We start from the raw sequence: 17,508 nt of genomic DNA, 5'->3' as shown, positions 1-17,508 counted from the left end.
ATTAATTCTTGTGAGTTTTTTATTTTTACTGGTATTTTTGTATCTAAAATTTCAGAATTAATTAGAGTTGGGCATTTCAATTTCTATATTGTAGTTTGATTTATTTAAGTAATTTTGCTACTTCTTCTTTCTTTGTTTCTTCGTCTGTTCTCCAGAATGAGCAGTAACAGGCAAATAGAACCTTGCTTATAATAATTGTTTTATAGTTTATTTTTACTTTGAATATAACCATGTTTTTTCTCAATTCTAATTCTAGTATTTCTAAAATGACTCCAATTATTCTAAGAGAAAAAACTGATATGAGTTTTTCTCACTAATTCTCTCTCTTTCTACTTGTTTTAGTTTGGTTGTTTTCTATCCTGTGTGTGTGTGTGTGTGTGTGTGTGTGTGTGTACGTACTCACCTAGTTGTACTCACCTAGTTGAGGTTGCAGGGGTCGAGTCCTAGCTTCTGGCCCCGCCTCTTCACTGATCGCTACTAGGTCACTCTCCCTGAACCGTGAGCTTTATCATACCTCTGCTTAAAGCTATGTATGAATCTTGCCTCCCCTACATCGCTTCCCGAACTATTCCACTTCCTGACTACTGTCTGGCTGAAGAAATACTTCCTAACATCCCTCTGTGTGTGTGTGTGTGTGTGTGTGTGTGTGTGTGTGTGTGTGTGTGTGTGTGTGTGTGTGTGTGTGTGCGCGCGCGCGCATGTATGTATGTATGTGTATGTACATGTGTGTGTGTGTGTACTCACCTAATAGTGGTTGCAGGGATGTGTGTGTGTGTATGTATGTATGTGTGTGTGTGTGTGTGTGTGTGTGTGTGTACACTCACCTATTGGATTGCTGGGGTTGATTCATACCTCCTGGCCCCGTGTGTCTGTACTCACCTAATTTTGGTTGCAAGAGCAGAGTCTCAGCTCAGCTCTTGATCCCATCTTTGTTTTAACAGCTGTGTCCTCGTGTAGTTGAGAACCGCCTCTTAAAGAGACTACCCCGGTCTACCCCTCTCAGAATTTTGAACGTCGTAATCATGGCACCTCTGGTACTTCTGTCCTCTAATATTTAACTTCCCTAGCCCCTTCTCATAGTTCATTTACCTCGGCTCAGGGTCTAGTTTCGTTATAAAACTTTACACTTTTTTCATCTTTACATTTTTATCAGATACAGGTTCCATACTGGTGCTACTTACTCCAAGATAGGCTAGCATGAAGGATCTTTTAGGAACCACCTAAGTGAGGTTTTTGAAAGCTGTCCTAAATTCATCAGCCTTGCGTTTTCCACAGCAGTTGATGTATACTTCCGCCGAAATGCTTGGGGTTATGCTCACTCCAAGATCCTTCTCTATTAGAAAAGTTTAAGACCTTCGTCCCCCATAACTTGTACTCTGTTTCCAGTAACCTTTTTTTTTTTTCTTCCCTGATTTTAAATATTTCGTATTTACTGGGGTTAAATTCCAATAGCCATTTGTCTGACCAATCCTGTAGTTTGTCCAGGTACATGTCTAGTCTTTCCTGGTCTACTCTTGTTAGTATTTTCCTCATTAATTCTGCATCATGTGCAAACAGGTACACCTCTATCTCGATTTCCTCTGTCATGTTGCTTATATACAGAAGAAATAGTACTGGTCCAGTACTAACCATTGTGGAACCCCATTCCTCACCCTAGCCCTTTTCTACACTTCTTCCTGGGCAATAAATACTTTTTAAATATTCCTTGATTTACTGTAATGATTTCCTTGTTATTCCTGTTTACTCTAGCTTTTGTCCGAGATTCTTTTGGAGTACTGTAACGAACGACTTGCACTTCAAAAATATACAGTCCATCCATCCTTCTCTCTCCTGCCATAAAACGCTAGCAGATTTGTGACAGGATTTACGATATCGAAAACCGTGTGGGTTGTTGTTTATGAATGCACTCCTTTCCAGGTGCTCCACTGATCGTCTCCTGATAACCTCAATAATTTTTTCCGACTATGAGTGTTAGAGACACTGACCTGTAGTTCAGTGCCACCTCTTTGTCTCCTTTTTAATTATAGCTACTACATTCGCTGTTTTCCATACATCTGGCAGTTATTTTACTTGTTGAAGATTGCTGCTGTTGATTTACACAGTTCCTCTGTACCTCTGCTCGCGAATCCATGGAGAGGTGTCCGTTCCCATTGCAGCGCAGCGACCGAAATGCATCTAGTTATGGTTGTGGTACTGGGAAGTCTGGCAAGTGGTGGTAAAGTCTGATTGCCGCGGTGAAGCCTGGCGGTGGCGGCAGTGAAGCCTGTCGGCGGCGGCAGTGAAGCCTGGCGGCAGTGAGGGAGCCTGGCGGAGGCGCGGGGCACTTCAGTCGCCAGCTGGACGTGTTGGGTGTAGCACGCGTCTTCTCTCGCTCCCTCTTTCTCTTCCCCAACACAACGCTGGTGGCGTCAAGTTAACTATATATATAAAATAACTTCCTATGTTGAGTGGCAGTGTGGGCATGACTCAGGCACTGTGCCAGTGCCTATTATGCACGCATGACAGTCTATTTCTTCAGCCTGAGATATCAGGAACACCTGTTGCATGGGCTAGCCAGGGAAGACTAGCGTGATGGTTCTCCATCAACGTGCAGTGAAATTTGGCTAAATATATCGGCCAGAACATTATATATTTGGAACATGTAAACATCTTAGTGTTTGTGCTTGTCATGGGCAGTAACAGCTCGTGGTCGCGGGGCGGGATGAGGCCAGATTGGGCCAGCTGGCCCAGCCCCGACACCGTCAGTGAGATCATCAACAACACGTGGGCAGCCTCAGACTCACACCTGGACATAAACTCCACACTCGACGATAATGCGACACTACCCTGGACTAACACCACTGCCAAAACTTACAACATTCTCTCCTACCCCACCACGCAGGCCATATTTTACATCGAGTACCTGACCATCTTCCTGCTGGGGGTCTTTGGGAATTGTTTGGTGTGCTACGTCGTGTTCCGTAACAAGCACATGCAGAACGTGACCAACTACTTCATCACCAACCTGGCACTAGCAGACATCCTGCTGTGTGTGTTGGCAGTACCCTTCACGCCGCTCTACACATTCATGGGTCAGTGGATGTTCGGAGGTGTGTTGTGTCACCTGGTTACGATGGCCCAGGGCACCAGCGTCTACGTTTCTACTCTAACACTCATGTCTATCGCCATCGACAGGTTCTTTGTGATAATCTACCCATTTCGGCCGCGCCTCCGTCTCTCGATCTGCTACCTGATCATCGTCAGCATCTGGCTCTTCTCTATTTCGGCGACGCTGCCTTACGCGCTCTATGTCAATCAAGTAGAATATCAAGACCGATATTACTGCGAGGAACTCTGGCCTTCAGAGTCCATCAGGCAGGTGTTTAGCGGGTTCACGGCTATTATGCAGTTTGTTGTTCCTTTTATCATTATTCTCTATTGCTACGTCAAGATCTCAATCCGCATGAACGAGCGAGTCAGGGCCAAGCCGGGCACCAAGAGCTCAAGAAAGGAAGAGGCAGACAGAGAGAGGAAGCGTCGGACAAACCGAATGCTTATAGCGATGGTAACGATCTTCGGCACTTCGTGGCTCCCTGTGAACGTGGTGCACTTGGTAGGCGACTACTACGCACCAGCCAGCGAGTGGAGCTATTATAACCTATGCTTCTTTATCACGCACGTGGTAGCCATGTCTTCCACATGTTATAACCCCTTCCTCTACGCTTGGCTCAACGAAAATTTCCGCAAGGAATTTCAGTTGGTGTTACCTTGCTTCCAGCAAAACCCTTCTAGAGACCGTGTTGGTCAGTGGCGATCGGAGAGAACCTGTAATGGGAACGACACACAGCAGGAGACCCTTCTGCAGCCCGGAACAGGCGGAGGCGGTGGAGGTTCTATCAGGTCTATCAATCGTCGACTTTCCACTACCCAAGAGAGCCCAACCAAGGCGATAACACCAGCAACCGTGGAAACCCACCCCATGACAACGTTCGTGGAGGTGCCTACCCACTCCAACAGCGGGACGTCTGACCAAGCCGTCCAGCCCTTGGTCAACGGAGAAGCCTCCGAGTATGTGTGAATACAGGTAAGACATGAAAAATAAAGTCCTGCAACACTATCAAATTCATTTTTGTTAAGAGAAGTCATCGCTTTATTTCCCGCAATTGTAATCTTTTGAAATCATCTGTCAAAAAAATCGTGTAATTTGATATCCACTAAAAAATTAACACAATGGAAACGATAATCACTGATTGATCCTCCAAGACTCTACCTGTTCAGGAACGCTACACCTATTGATCGGTGAAGGGCTCTGGATTTGAGGAATTGAAGCTATTTTTCCCCACACCTCTGGCGCTGTATGACCCATGCGGGTTTGGCGATGACCTGCAAAAAAAAAAAAAAACATGTCAGTCTTTTACCAGGAGTGCAGTAAGGATGCTGCAACATCATCGCATCTTACCATGACGTTTCTCTCTCTACTTTCTCCATCTCTCCGGACCCTGGATCACTGTACTGTAGTCTGAGAGGCCTCAGAACCTCATTAAAACCACAGCAATCTATTTTTCAGCCTCAAAAGAGGGAAGAATCCCCCTTTTCGTCCAACTGTTGCTGTGACCAACATCCTATGACTTTTAACTCATTAAGGATGTTGTTTGGACTGTGACTAACGGATCTGCAATTGTTTTGATTATATTGTGATTACTACAGCTCATCACAGCAGCAAAGTGGTATAGTAGCAAACTGTTTAGCATAACTGAAAATTAGTAATGATGGTATTGAATTAATTACGTAAGCCAATTATCATATTAAAACGCTGAACAAGCGCTTCTATTGCCCTGTGAATCACAAAGCGACATTCCGCCGTAAGTCAGCGAACGCTAATATCACTGCTATTAAGAAAACAAAATATAATTAAGTGTAGTGCGAGAAAATCTAATTTAATGTAAGAAAGTTATCGGATTACGGCAAGCAAATAAGTACAATAGTATTGTAAATATGTTGTAGAACAGTGGGTTTTTTTTTTTCATTCTTTAAAATCTGTAAACGGTCCAAACGTATATATACGTTTTTTCAACATTTGAAAGTATGTAAACCAAGTAGATCATCTTGTTTTTCTACATTTGAAAATGTGTAAAAAAATTTAGATCTACTTTTGTAGCACTACACATGTGAACGTAGATCTGCTTGGACCGTTTACGGGTTAAATATCAAAAAGATTCGATCTTACTGTCAAAACAGGCAATATAACTTTCCAAACTCTTTTGTATAAAGATTCGTTTATTGCGTATGTGCAATAACAAGCTCCAGTAGAAATTCTCTCTCTACAATAATTTAATATATATATATATATATATATATATATATATATATATATATATATATATATATATATATATATATATAATACACATACACACACACAAACCAAGAGAAAACTTATAGAAGATATGTAACCTCACATATAACTTCACTCACTGAGAGTCGTAGATATATTCGGAAGTTTTGGTCATATCACCTGTCAGATGACATTTAAGAGTGACATGTCAGGTATAGGAAAATTTGTCTATATACCTTTTGATCCACTATTTTTTATGAAGACTGACTCAATCATATTTCATTCAAAAACTGTTTTGATTTTTACAACTTGTTACTACATCGAAATAGTAATCCGTATTATAGTTTTTATAAAGAACGATTCTATTATTTTTCGTTCAGTTATCGAGTTACATGTTATAATTTATAGAAGCCAATGATTGGGACGATTAAAAATTCTGGAATGAATAATGAGAGCATTAGTCTTGCCCAGTTTTATTGCTATAATAAGCTTCAGTTATCATAGCTCAGGACATTTTTCAGTTTCCCTAAAACAAAATTTATTTCATTTTGCACATGGAATCTTGGGGGAAACTCTAAATAATTTTTTTTAATATTTCAAGTAAGCTTTCATAATACCAGTTTCAAACTAAATTCTCCTCCAAGACTGTATTTCTTTCCTGAATATGACTCCTCCACATATCAGGAATATTAATATCTTTTTGAACTTTGCTTCAGGAGTCACCTTCTGTTGACTGTCCGTGGAACTTGTCCAAGTTGATATTGAACCTCTGAACAGTCCCCTCTAATTGTTGTTATACTTAATATCTTTACACCCGCAAACAATGAAACAGACTTAATTTCTCCTTGCACTCAGGAACAGTCAACTAAGAAGTACTGATCTTTGGAGGATTTGTAGATGAATGGTTCAGAGAACCGACATGTTGATAAATTAGACACAAGTGCAACTCTTGGGTATCTTTATTGAGGAAACGTTTCGCCACACAGTGGCTTCATCAGTCCATACAAAGGAGAATCTTGAAGAACAGGAGGAGAATGAGGTAATCAGTCCCTCAACCTTGAGTCGATGTGGTCAGTCCATCAATCTTGAATAGAATGATGGACTGACCACATCGACTCATGGTTGAGGGACTGATTACCTCATTCTCCTCCTGTTCTTCAAGATTCTCCTTTGTATGGACTGATGAAGCCACTGTGTGCGAAACGTTTCCTCAATAAAGATACCCAAGAGTTGCACTTGTGTCTAATTTATCATCTTTGGAGGATTTCAATCGTCAGTGTTGTCACCCTGGCTTGTCTTTAGCATTACATTCTGCATCTTATTTATAAGACATTCATGTATCTACTTGACTGCTTTTCATGTATCATGTAGCAAATATCTGGTTATTTTGAGCACTCAGTTTTCATATATATCCTCTCGGTCACAGCTACAGATTAAATCTACGGTCTACTCATTTTATTGGTGCCTCTGAGCACCTGTCATGTAGTGATCGTAATCCATTTCCGCTAGTATTGTTAGATTTAGCTCTAAGTCAGCAATCATAGTCCTACTCCTGCATTTCAGTCTTACCTACTGTACTAGCAAACGTTCCTTCTCAAGTTTACGTGAAATTCAGGATGACGTGAGCTCCATGCAAGCATTGTTCAGTGTTGCTTCTACATAACGTACCTTCTTGTGAAGTGCCACCATGCCAGTACAGGGCTATTGGTCAAAAAACTAGTAGCTACTCTTCTCTTCCTGAAATTAAACCCACGCTTTGCATTTCGAAATTAATATAATGTTGACGATGATTATTATTATTATTATTATTATTATTATTATTATTATTATTATTATTATTATTATTATTATTATTATTATTATTATTTAAATAATAATGTAACAAGGCGATGTACAAAGCATAAAGCTGGAGATCATAACAAATGATCAAATATAACTGGTGATCAGCCACGACCGGTGATCAACCTTGACTGGTGATCAATTATGACCAGTGATTATCGATATCTGGTGATGAACTAAGTCTTATTACCATCCAAGACTGGTGATCATTCATACCTGGTGATCAACAATGCCCGGTGACCATCTATCCCTAGTGATCATCTTTACCAAGTGATCCTCCATGCCTGGTGATCATTCCGGGTGATCAACAGTGCCTGGTAATCAACAGTGTCTGATGATGAATCATGCTTGGTGACCAACCTTTCCTGATGATCATCAATGCAGGGTAATCATCCATGCACAGTAATCATCCTTGCCTAATGATCAACCACTCCTGGTGATTGAACATTCCTAGGGATCATGCCTAGTTATCATCAATGCCTGGTGATCATCCATGCTTGGTGATCATCCATACCTGGTGATCAACCTTGCCTGTTGATCAACAATACTCAACCATGCTCACTGATCATCCATGCATGGTGGTCAACTATGCATGTTGAGCATCCATGCATGGATGATCAACCATACCTAGCGATCAACCTTGCCTAGTGATCAATCATGCCGAGTGATCTACCATGCCTGGTGATCGACCATGCCTGGTGATCGACCATGCCTGGTGATCGACCATGCCTGGTGATCGACCATGCCTAGTTATCGACCGTGCCTGGTGATCGACCATGCCTGGTGATCGACCATTCCTAGTGATCGACCATGCCTAGTTATCGACCATGCCTGGTAATTGACCATGCCTGGTGATCGACCATCCCTGGTGATCGACCATGCCAGGTGATTGACCATGCCAGGTGATTGACCATGCCTGGTGATCAACCATGCCTGGTGATTGACCATGCCTGGTGATCGACCATGCCTGGTGATCGACCATACCTGGTGATTGACCATGCCTGGTGATCGACTATGCCTGGTTATCGACCGTGCCTGGTGATCGACCATGCCTGGTGATCGACCATGCCTGGTGATCGACCATGCCTAGTGATCGACCATGCCTAGTGATCGACCATGCCTGGTGATCGACCATGCCTGGTGATTGACCATGCCTGGTGATCGACCATGCCTGGTGATTGACCATGCCTGGTGATCGACCATCCCTGGCGATCGACCATGCCTGGTGATCGACCATGCCTGGTGATTGACCATGCCTGGTGATCGACCATGCCTGGTGATCGACCATGCCTGGTGATTGACCATGCCTAGTTATCGACCGTGCCTGGTGATCGACCATGCCTGGTGATCGACCATGCCTGGTGATCGACCATTCCTAGTGATCGACCATGCCTAGTTATCGACCATGCCTGGTGATTGACCATGCCTGGTGATCGACCATCCCTGGTGATCGACCATGCCAGGTGATTGACCATGCCAGGTGATTGACCATGCCTGGTGATCAACCATGCCTGGTGATTGACCATGCCTGGTGATCGACCATGCCTGGTGATCGACCTTACCTGGTGATTGACCATGCCTGGTGATCGACTATGCCTAGTTATCGACCGTGCCTGGTGATCGACCATGCCTGGTGATCGACCATGCCTGGTGATCGACCATGCCTGGTGATCGACCATGCCTAGTGATCGACCATGCCTAGTTATCGACCATGCCTAGTGATCGACCATGCCTGGTGATCGACCATGCCTGGTGATTGACCATGCCTGGTGATCGACCATCCCTGGTGATCGACCATGCCTGGTGATTGACCATGCCTGGTGATCGACCATCCCTGGCGATCGACCATGCCTGGTGATCGACCATGCCTGGTGATTGACCATGCCTGGTGATCGACCATGCCTGGTGATCGACCATGCCTGGTGATCGACCATGCCTGGTGATCGACCATGCCTAGTTATCGACCATGCCTAGTGATCGACCATGCCTAGTGATTGACCATGCCTGGTGATCGACAATGCCTGGTGATCGACCATGCCTGGTGATCGACCATGCCTGGTGATTGACCATGCCTGGTGATCGACCATCCCTGGTGATCGACCATGCCTGGTGATTGACCATGCCTGGTGATTGACCATGCCTGGTGATCGACCATGCCTGGTGATTGACCATGCCTGGTGATCGACCATCCCTGGTGATCGACCATGCCTGGTGATTGACCATGCCTGGTGATCGACCATGCCTGGTGATTGACCATGCCTGGTGATCGACCATCCCTGGTGATCGACCATGCCTGGTGATTGACCATGCCTGGTGATTGACCATGCCTGGTGATTGACCATGCCTGATGATTGATCATGCTGGTGATAACATTGATTTTCAAAGCGCATAAGAATACGTATGAAGCTAGTAGTGGTATTTCAAGAATAAATATTGATGACTCTTGCAACTCTGGTAATTCATATAGTGTCCTTGTCAGTCCCCAGGAGCTCCAGAGGCAATTTAAACTCGTAATTTATGGATTCTGGAACCGATTTGGGAATCCTTGTTTTTAAGGATTAACGCGAATTACATTTTTTTTAAAAGACCGCATTGAAAATTATTCACGTTTGTAATTTATTGAGTCTGAATGGTCTATAATGCATTTGATTTAGCTTTCCTGTGAGCGCTCTGCCCTACATTAAGGAACTTGGGATGACGATTTACGTATCAGGGATGGATTCTTTACAACGAAGAATTTAACACTGCTTTTCCATTGTTAATAATTTAGTTGCATTGCGTTTTGCTTTACGAATGACCTTTCAAGTTGAATTCTTCTGTTCAAGTTCCCTTCCGATCATCGTCTTTCGGGTCAGTGTTTACAACTAAGACCAGCGTTGTGTGCGGGAAAACTGAGTGTAACGTCTACTCTGAATTTTTTACCATTCTCTCTGTTGGTTGATCATTTTCTAAGGCTTGACACTGGGAGGGAGAGAGAGAGAGAGAGAGAGAGAGAGAGAGAGAGAGAGAGAGAGAGAGAGAGAACAAATGATAAAAACTGCACTGCGTATTCGGGCTTACCACTGAGGCCATCTTTAAACGATTATAAATCATTCCAGGAGTGCAGATTATTTATAATGGCCATATTACCTAAATCACATACATTAAGTCAGGTGCATAAGCTAAGTCAGGTGAAGCAATGGTTTTCTAACCATAAACCTGTGCTTGTTTTCTCTAAAAAAAAAAAGTTCCTATTTGCTCTAGTACCATTTCTTTTCACTGTTTTTTTTTTTTACAAAAGCTTGTATAAAATTCCTGTTAAAGATGTTAAACTGTAACTAAGCGGCTCTTGTGCTCTCTGTTCTCCTTTCCTTGTGCTGATGATTTTTTGCTCTACGTTCCCTTTCTCTTATTAAGCACTTCTTGAATATTCTGCAAAACTTTTCTCATACTTCTTTGTCATCCTCTGTTGTCTCCCTTCCATCCTTCTTAACTCTAAGCCCTTGGGTCTTTACAGTAAATTTTTACTGGTTATATAATTTTCACACCTTTCAGCTTCCCTTCATATACTCCCATATTCGTTATTAGTTATATTTCTTTGTTATTTTATCATAGCTAGTCTCAGAAGGGCTTAATATAAAATACAAACATAAGAACCTCACTCAAAATTAAGCCACACTAACTTCGTAGATAATATCTAAGTGCACTTCATGGGCCCAGAACGGATTTGTCAGTGTTTATAATACATGTATTTACATGCAATAAGATCACAGTAAACAGGTGATTTCAGAATATGCAAAACAACCACTGTGAAAGAATAGAGAAGTTCATTGATAATGTGAGTAGTCACGAAAGCGATTGGAACTTCTCTATTCTTTCACAGTGGTTGTTTTGCATGTATTTACATGTGATAACGTTTTGGGATGACGGGTCTTTCATCATTATAAGCTACTGAATGTACTAAGAGTATAGAAGGTCATGAACAAAATTTAATCTTAGAGCAGAATAATGTTATTTTTGCTATTGTAGGGTATGTTTATTGTTGAAACGCTTCATTCTACCCGGTAGGTGTCTTCAGTTTAATATAGGGGAGAATAAGTATGGAGACAACAGCAGTAGTGGCGAGGTAAAGATGATGTGATCAGTCCATCAACATGAAAGGAGTACTTGAGGTGGTCAGTCTCTCAGCTTGAAGAAGAGTTCATCTCCATAGTCAGGAAAAATGTTAAGCTGAAGTATGAGAATAGTCTCTTACATTGCTGAAGGTCAGGCGTTGAAGATCTCAAAGACGTTGCAGGAGGCGGAGCCCACTAGTAGTAGAAAGAAAGCTGCTACTTCTGTTGTCTCCATATTTTTTTCTGCTCTGTATTTGACAGAAGAAGCTTACCATGTAGGCGAAGCCTTTCAACAATAAAGATACGCAACTGTTGGACATGTGTCATATATATTTGTCGGTATTTTATACTATTTTCATCATTATAAGTTAAATATGATGTAGGATGTGTCTAGTTTTGAATTATTCTCATTGAATTGGAAGGGCCAGGCAGGGGTGCCGGGATGGAAGCTGAGATAGTCTTGTTGGGGAGTGGTCAAGCTGCAACCCTTGAGGCTGAGATGCCACTCCTCTTATCTCAAGCCTTGTTTTTTTCATCTTGTGTTTGTTGGCGTTTTGGTCTTAGCAGTTCCATCTCCTTGAGTGTGTGTGTGTGTGTGTGTGTGTGTGTGTGTGTGTGTGTGTGTGTGTGTTTACTCGTACGTGGTTTCAGGGGTCGAGTCACAGTTCCTGGCCTTGCTTCTTTGTTATTAGGTCACACACTCCCTGCTTCAAGAGCCTAATCATACCTCTTCTTAAAACTATAGGGATATTGCATCCACCCTTTCACTCTTCAGATCATTCCACTTCCTGTCAACTCTAAGGCTAAAAGAAGTACTACCATCTCTAGGACTCATCTGAGTTTTCATCTTCCAGTTGTGGCCCCTTGTTCCTGTATCCCATCTCTGAAGCATTCTAACCCTGTCCACCTTGTCAACTACAATCAGTATTTTATACGTCGTTATCATGTCCCCCCTTTCCCTCCTATCACCTAGTCTCATCAGGCTGAGATTCCTTAACCTCTCCTCCTTAGCTCCGGGACTACTCTTTTAGTAAACTTTTAAAATTTCTCGAATTTTTGGATGTGTTTGACCAGGTGAGGGATCCATACTACTATGGGCCTGACAAATACGGTGTACAATGTTACGAATGACTCCTTACTTAGGTGTCGAAATGCTATTCTTAGGTTTGCCAGGCGCCAATATGCTGCACCAGTTATTTGATTTGTGTCTCAGGGGACATACTCGATATAATGCTCATCCCAAGATTCTTTTTCTTAAGTGAGGTTTACAGCCTTTGTGATGAATGGTTTGAAAAACTGACAAGTTGAAGATTGAGACACTTATGCAGCATATGGGAATCTTTATTCAGGAAACGTTTCGCCACACAGTGGCTTCATCAGTCCAATACAAAGAGGAAGGCGTAAGGAGAGGAGGAGTATGAGGTAATCAGTCCCTCAACCTGGAGTCGATGTGTTCAGTCCATCAATCTACAAGATTGATGGACTGAACACATCGACTCCAGGTTGAGGGACTGATTACCTCATACTACTCCTCTCCTTACGCCTTCCTCTTTGTATTGGACTGATGAAGCCACTGTGTGGCGAAACGTTTCCTGAATAAAGATTCCCATATGTTTACAGCCTTTGAACCCCGAGCCTGTACTCCGTCTACTGTCTTCTTTGTGCATCCCCAAACTTCATAACTTTACATTCGTTGGGGTTAAATTCCAGGAGCCATTTGTCGGACCAGGCTTGCAGCCTGTCCAGATCTGCTTGTAATCTTATTTGATTCTCGTTCGTTTGTATTATCCTCATTAGTGTGTGTGTGTGTGTGTGTGTGTTAGCTACCACTTATCAAAATCACTTGCCGATAGACATTTGGGTTGTGTATATGGGTTTGCTTGTATATGTGTGAGGAATATGTTTGTTTATTATTAAATTATCTAAAGTATATTATTATTTTTTTAATATTTGTATGAACATAAGTGAAAAAATATATCTTTAAACGTATAAGAGAAAATTTTATAAAGAACTGAATTTTAAATGAGTTCTTGCTAAATGACCAGTTTTACCTATTCGGTACGCCTATATATATTTCAACAATTCAGCCGTCTCCCATCGAGGCAGGGTGACCCAAAAAGAAAGAAAAAATCCCAAAAAGAAAATACTTTCATCATCATTCAACACTTCACCTCACTCACACGTAATCAGTCTTTGCAGAGGCACCCAGATACAACAGTTTAGAAGCATTATATATATAACATACCCCTCCAAACTGCCAGTATCCTAAACCCCTCCTTTAAAGCGCAGCCATTGTACTTCCCATTTCCAGTACTCAAGTCCGGCTAACCGTTTTCCCTGAATCCCTTCACTAACTGTTACCCTGTTCACACTCCAACAGCTCGTCAGGTCCCAAAAACCATTCGTCTTCATTCACTCCTATCTTACACGCTCACAAGTCATTATATGGAAGCTAATTTTTAAATTTCTTCAGTGAAAATGGAATATTGATGTCAGCTCAAAATTTTAAAATAAACCAGCACTTTAAGACTGAAGGATTGAAGGTTGCTGCCTTGAAAAGTTGAAGTTTATCGGAAATTATCGATTGAAAAGCAATATTTCAACTTTTCAGTTTCTTCTTAAAAAGCAAACTGGAACCTACACAGGCCAAAATCAATGCGATTTTTTCTTTAAGTAAGACAAACCAGCTTTGCATCAATTAAGTACCTACAAAAAGTAAGTAGGAAAACAGGTAAGTAAATTAACAATTAAGCTTCATTTAATCTTTGCACACATAAAATATAAATTTTTAACAACGGTCTTGTGAGCAGACAGATGTTATAGACACATAAAGGTACATTATATTGATTTAACTTAGAATAAGAAGAAACATTATTTCACAGAAAACAATTTGATTTATACAATAGTCACACAACTTACACATCCTCACATCAACACATTGCTGCCTTTGAGGAAAACACACAAACACTAAAAGTTGACCGGAAGATTCATTCTCCAGTTATTGCACAGTATGCAATAGCATTTTCACTTAGACTAAACCTATGCAACGCGTCATCCATTTTACATGACGCATCAGGCGTTGAAAACTGATATTCACAAATGTTCTATTTTATTCGGAGGAAAGCACTAAACGCTTATCGGTTATATAATGCCTGTGAAATGGGAGGCATTCAGATTCGCTCCAAGCAAAGGGAAAGATATAATCCAATACTTGGATCAAGAGCCCCTCACCAGGATCAAGACAAAATAATGCAAAAATGTTAAATAATACTTTCCCATTTCGAGATTGAAAGTGGCAAAATGGCAACCGTACACTCCATTAAACCATGGAACGGGTGGGGTTTGAACCCATGGTAAGTGAGTCGTAAACTCCAGGCCTCACCATTGGTTGGAACCCCACCCGTTCCGTAGTTTGTTTGAAGTCGTGTTATTAAGATTTCGTGAGTCACTCCAAACTTCTTCTCAGCAGGATAAAACACTCTTGGAATTTTTAAGTCTATCACAGAGAGTTTTTTCCATTTATCACACGCAAACTAAATATGGCAGTGACCTATGTAACACTGACCATGGTCACCCATGCATGCAAATAGTACCATGAATCTTGCCCAGGATACATTACACCATCGTTGAAAATTTATAACTGAAGGAATAAAGCATCCTGAAGTAATTAAGAAAAATTTTGGATAAAGAAAAGAAAACCATCGCGTAAGAAAAATACTTTTATTTATTTTAAGAAAATTAGCAATTTTTTTTTCAAGTTGTCCTACACAGACACAAAATTACTTCCAATTAAGGTACACAAGTACTCAGGGTTTGAAGGCGATCAAAAGAGGCATTCTCTAGGTCTTTTTTCAACAAACGACCGTTTCCCACCGAGGCAGGGTGGCTCAAAAAGAAAAACAAGTTTCTCTTTTTAACTTTAGCAATGTATACAAGAGAAGGGGTTACAAGCCCCTTGCTCCAGGAATTTTACTAGCCTCTTACGAGACACATGACTCACGGAGGAAGAATTCTGTTCCACTTCCCCATGGAAATGAGCAGAAATGGACAAGAACAAGAACTAGCAAGAAAATAGGAGAAAACCCCTTGGGGGTGTATATATATATGCTTATATATTCATGTGCAATGTGACCTAAGTGTTAGTAGAAGTAGCAAGACGTACCTGAAGTCTTGCATGTTTGAGACAGAGAAGACACCGGCAATCCTACCGTCATGTAAAACTATCAAATTACAGGCTTTCGTTATATACTTACACTTATTATATGAACACCATACAATTTTAAACTGAATTTTTCACTCCTCAAAGTGAGCGCCAAGCATGGTTTTAATTAAACAGTTATTATTAGGTTATAATTATAACTTCAATTTTTAAAGGGACGGACCGATAAGCCAGCGGAAGGTCTCGGTCAGATGACCAAGAGCTCCAGCTGCTATCATCATATGACTAAGACCCACGTCAGGAAACACTTGTCCTGTGTCCTGGCAAACCTTACCTAACCTAACCTGTTTTAATCACATCTACCTACGCTCCCGAATTACACTCTCCACCGTCCTCGAATTAATAGACAGAGTTTTTGAAGGTTTGAAGCTAATCTACTGAGTGTTTGGAAGTTATTCCAGCTGGAAATGGGATTAACAACTTTGGTCATAGGGGAGCTGCAGGTGCTGATTCTTCCCAGATTCTGGCCTTGCTGACCGTGCACAAATGTGGGGATTTTGAAGCTCACTGGATGAGGCTTTCTCGAGTTACAAGCAAAAGGAAAAAAAAACGAAAAAATAAACCTGATGGGGTACTAAACCATCCCACAATTTAATGAAAATAATATTTAGAGGACGTTTCGGTCCGGCCTATAACCACGTTTCACGACTTGATGATGGTCTACGATTCCTCAATGAATTTTCATTTATTTTTTAATTCTTGCTGCCATATTACTGGCGCCCTTTTTTTAACGGCAAACAAGCTTCAATCATTAATCATATAAACCTGGAAAACTGTGTTGTTCTGTGAGTAAACAGCGAAATTGACGAGGTATTATGGAACGACAGTTTGTCAGTTGTTGTGTGCTGGTCTCCACGCACGAGACTGTCAGCTTTTGTGTTAGTGTTCATGCACCAATCTCTCAGCTGCTGTGTTCTGGTTGCCATGCACCAGGCTGTTAGCTGCTGTATTCTGGTTGCCATGCACCAGGCTGTCAGCTGCTGTGTTCTGGTTGCTATGCACCAGGCTGTCAGCTGCTGTGTTCTGGTTGCTATGCACCAGGCGGTCAGCTGCTGTGTTCTGGTTGCTATGCACCAGGCTGTCAGCTGCTGTTTTCTGGTTGCTATGCACCAGGCTGTCAGCTGCTGTGTTCTGGTTGCCATGCACCAGGCTGTCAGCTGCTGTGTTCTGGTTGCTATGCACCAGGCTGTCAGCTGCTGTGTTCTGGTTGCCATGCACCAGGCTGTCAGCTGCTGTGTTCTGGTTGCTATGCACCAGGCTGTCAGCTGCTGTGTTCTGGTTGCTATGCACCAGGCTGTCAGCTGCTGTTTTCTGGTCGCTTCGAACCAGGCTGTCAGCTGGTGTGAATAGGTCGTCTTGCACCAGGTTGTCAGGTATTGTGTTCAGGTCGTCATGCACCAGGCTCTCAGCTATTGTGTTCAGGTCTCCATGCACCAGACTCTCAGCTATTGTGTTCAGGTCTCCATGCACCAGGCTGTCAGCTGCTGTGAATAGGTCGTCGTGCACCAAACTGTTAGGCAATATGTTCAGGTCGTCATGCACCAGGCTGTCAGCTGTTTTTTTTTTCAAGTCGGCATTCTCCAGGATCTCAGCTAATATGTTCAGGTCACTATGCACCAGTCTGTCAGCTGCTTTTTCAAGACGTCATGCACCAGGTGCTCTGCTAATGCGTCCAGGTCGCCATGCTCCACACAGTTAAATAAAAGTACAAGGGTTTAAAGGGAAAGTATAGTCATGGCCGTGCTGCATGAAAAGGCCTTTTGTGGACCTGGGTATAGACAAGGACATAAATGGCTGAAGAACTCATGACTTCTTACAGCTCTATACACATTTGTCATCATTCAGGATGTTTTCGAAGAATCGCCTCTCATAAGACTGTCAATGGATGTGCTGAATAGGTAAAACTTGCGATTTTGGCTTAAACAGCAACGCTCTTCTTGCCAAATAAGGCAGTAATTCCAATAATTTATCAAAACTCATTCTGAATCTAACGAAAAAAATATATTTCACTGTTTCTGTTTATTATTAAATTATTGTAATCT

General features: G+C 42.0%; 1 protein-coding gene across 1 annotated transcript in view; it reads left to right on the top strand.

Annotated features, from left to right (window-relative positions):
• The first annotated feature begins 2,522 nt into the window (after nucleotides 1–2,522).
• sNPF-R (short neuropeptide F receptor) overlaps nucleotides 2,523–17,508 on the top strand; it is a 339,763-nt gene continuing 324,777 nt past the window's right edge. The window contains exon 1 of the mRNA XM_053771653.2: nucleotides 2,523–4,063. Within this exon, the coding sequence (XP_053627628.1) occupies nucleotides 2,669–4,057 (1,389 nt within the window). The 5' untranslated portion in view covers nucleotides 2,523–2,668 and the 3' untranslated portion in view covers nucleotides 4,058–4,063. The remainder of the gene's footprint in view (nucleotides 4,064–17,508) is intronic.

This window comes from Cherax quadricarinatus, chromosome 5 (assembly GCF_038502225.1).
Source record: "Cherax quadricarinatus isolate ZL_2023a chromosome 5, ASM3850222v1, whole genome shotgun sequence".
Lineage (NCBI taxonomy): Eukaryota > Metazoa > Arthropoda > Malacostraca > Decapoda > Parastacidae > Cherax > Cherax quadricarinatus.
This window is presented reverse-complemented; position numbering and strand designations above follow the sequence as displayed.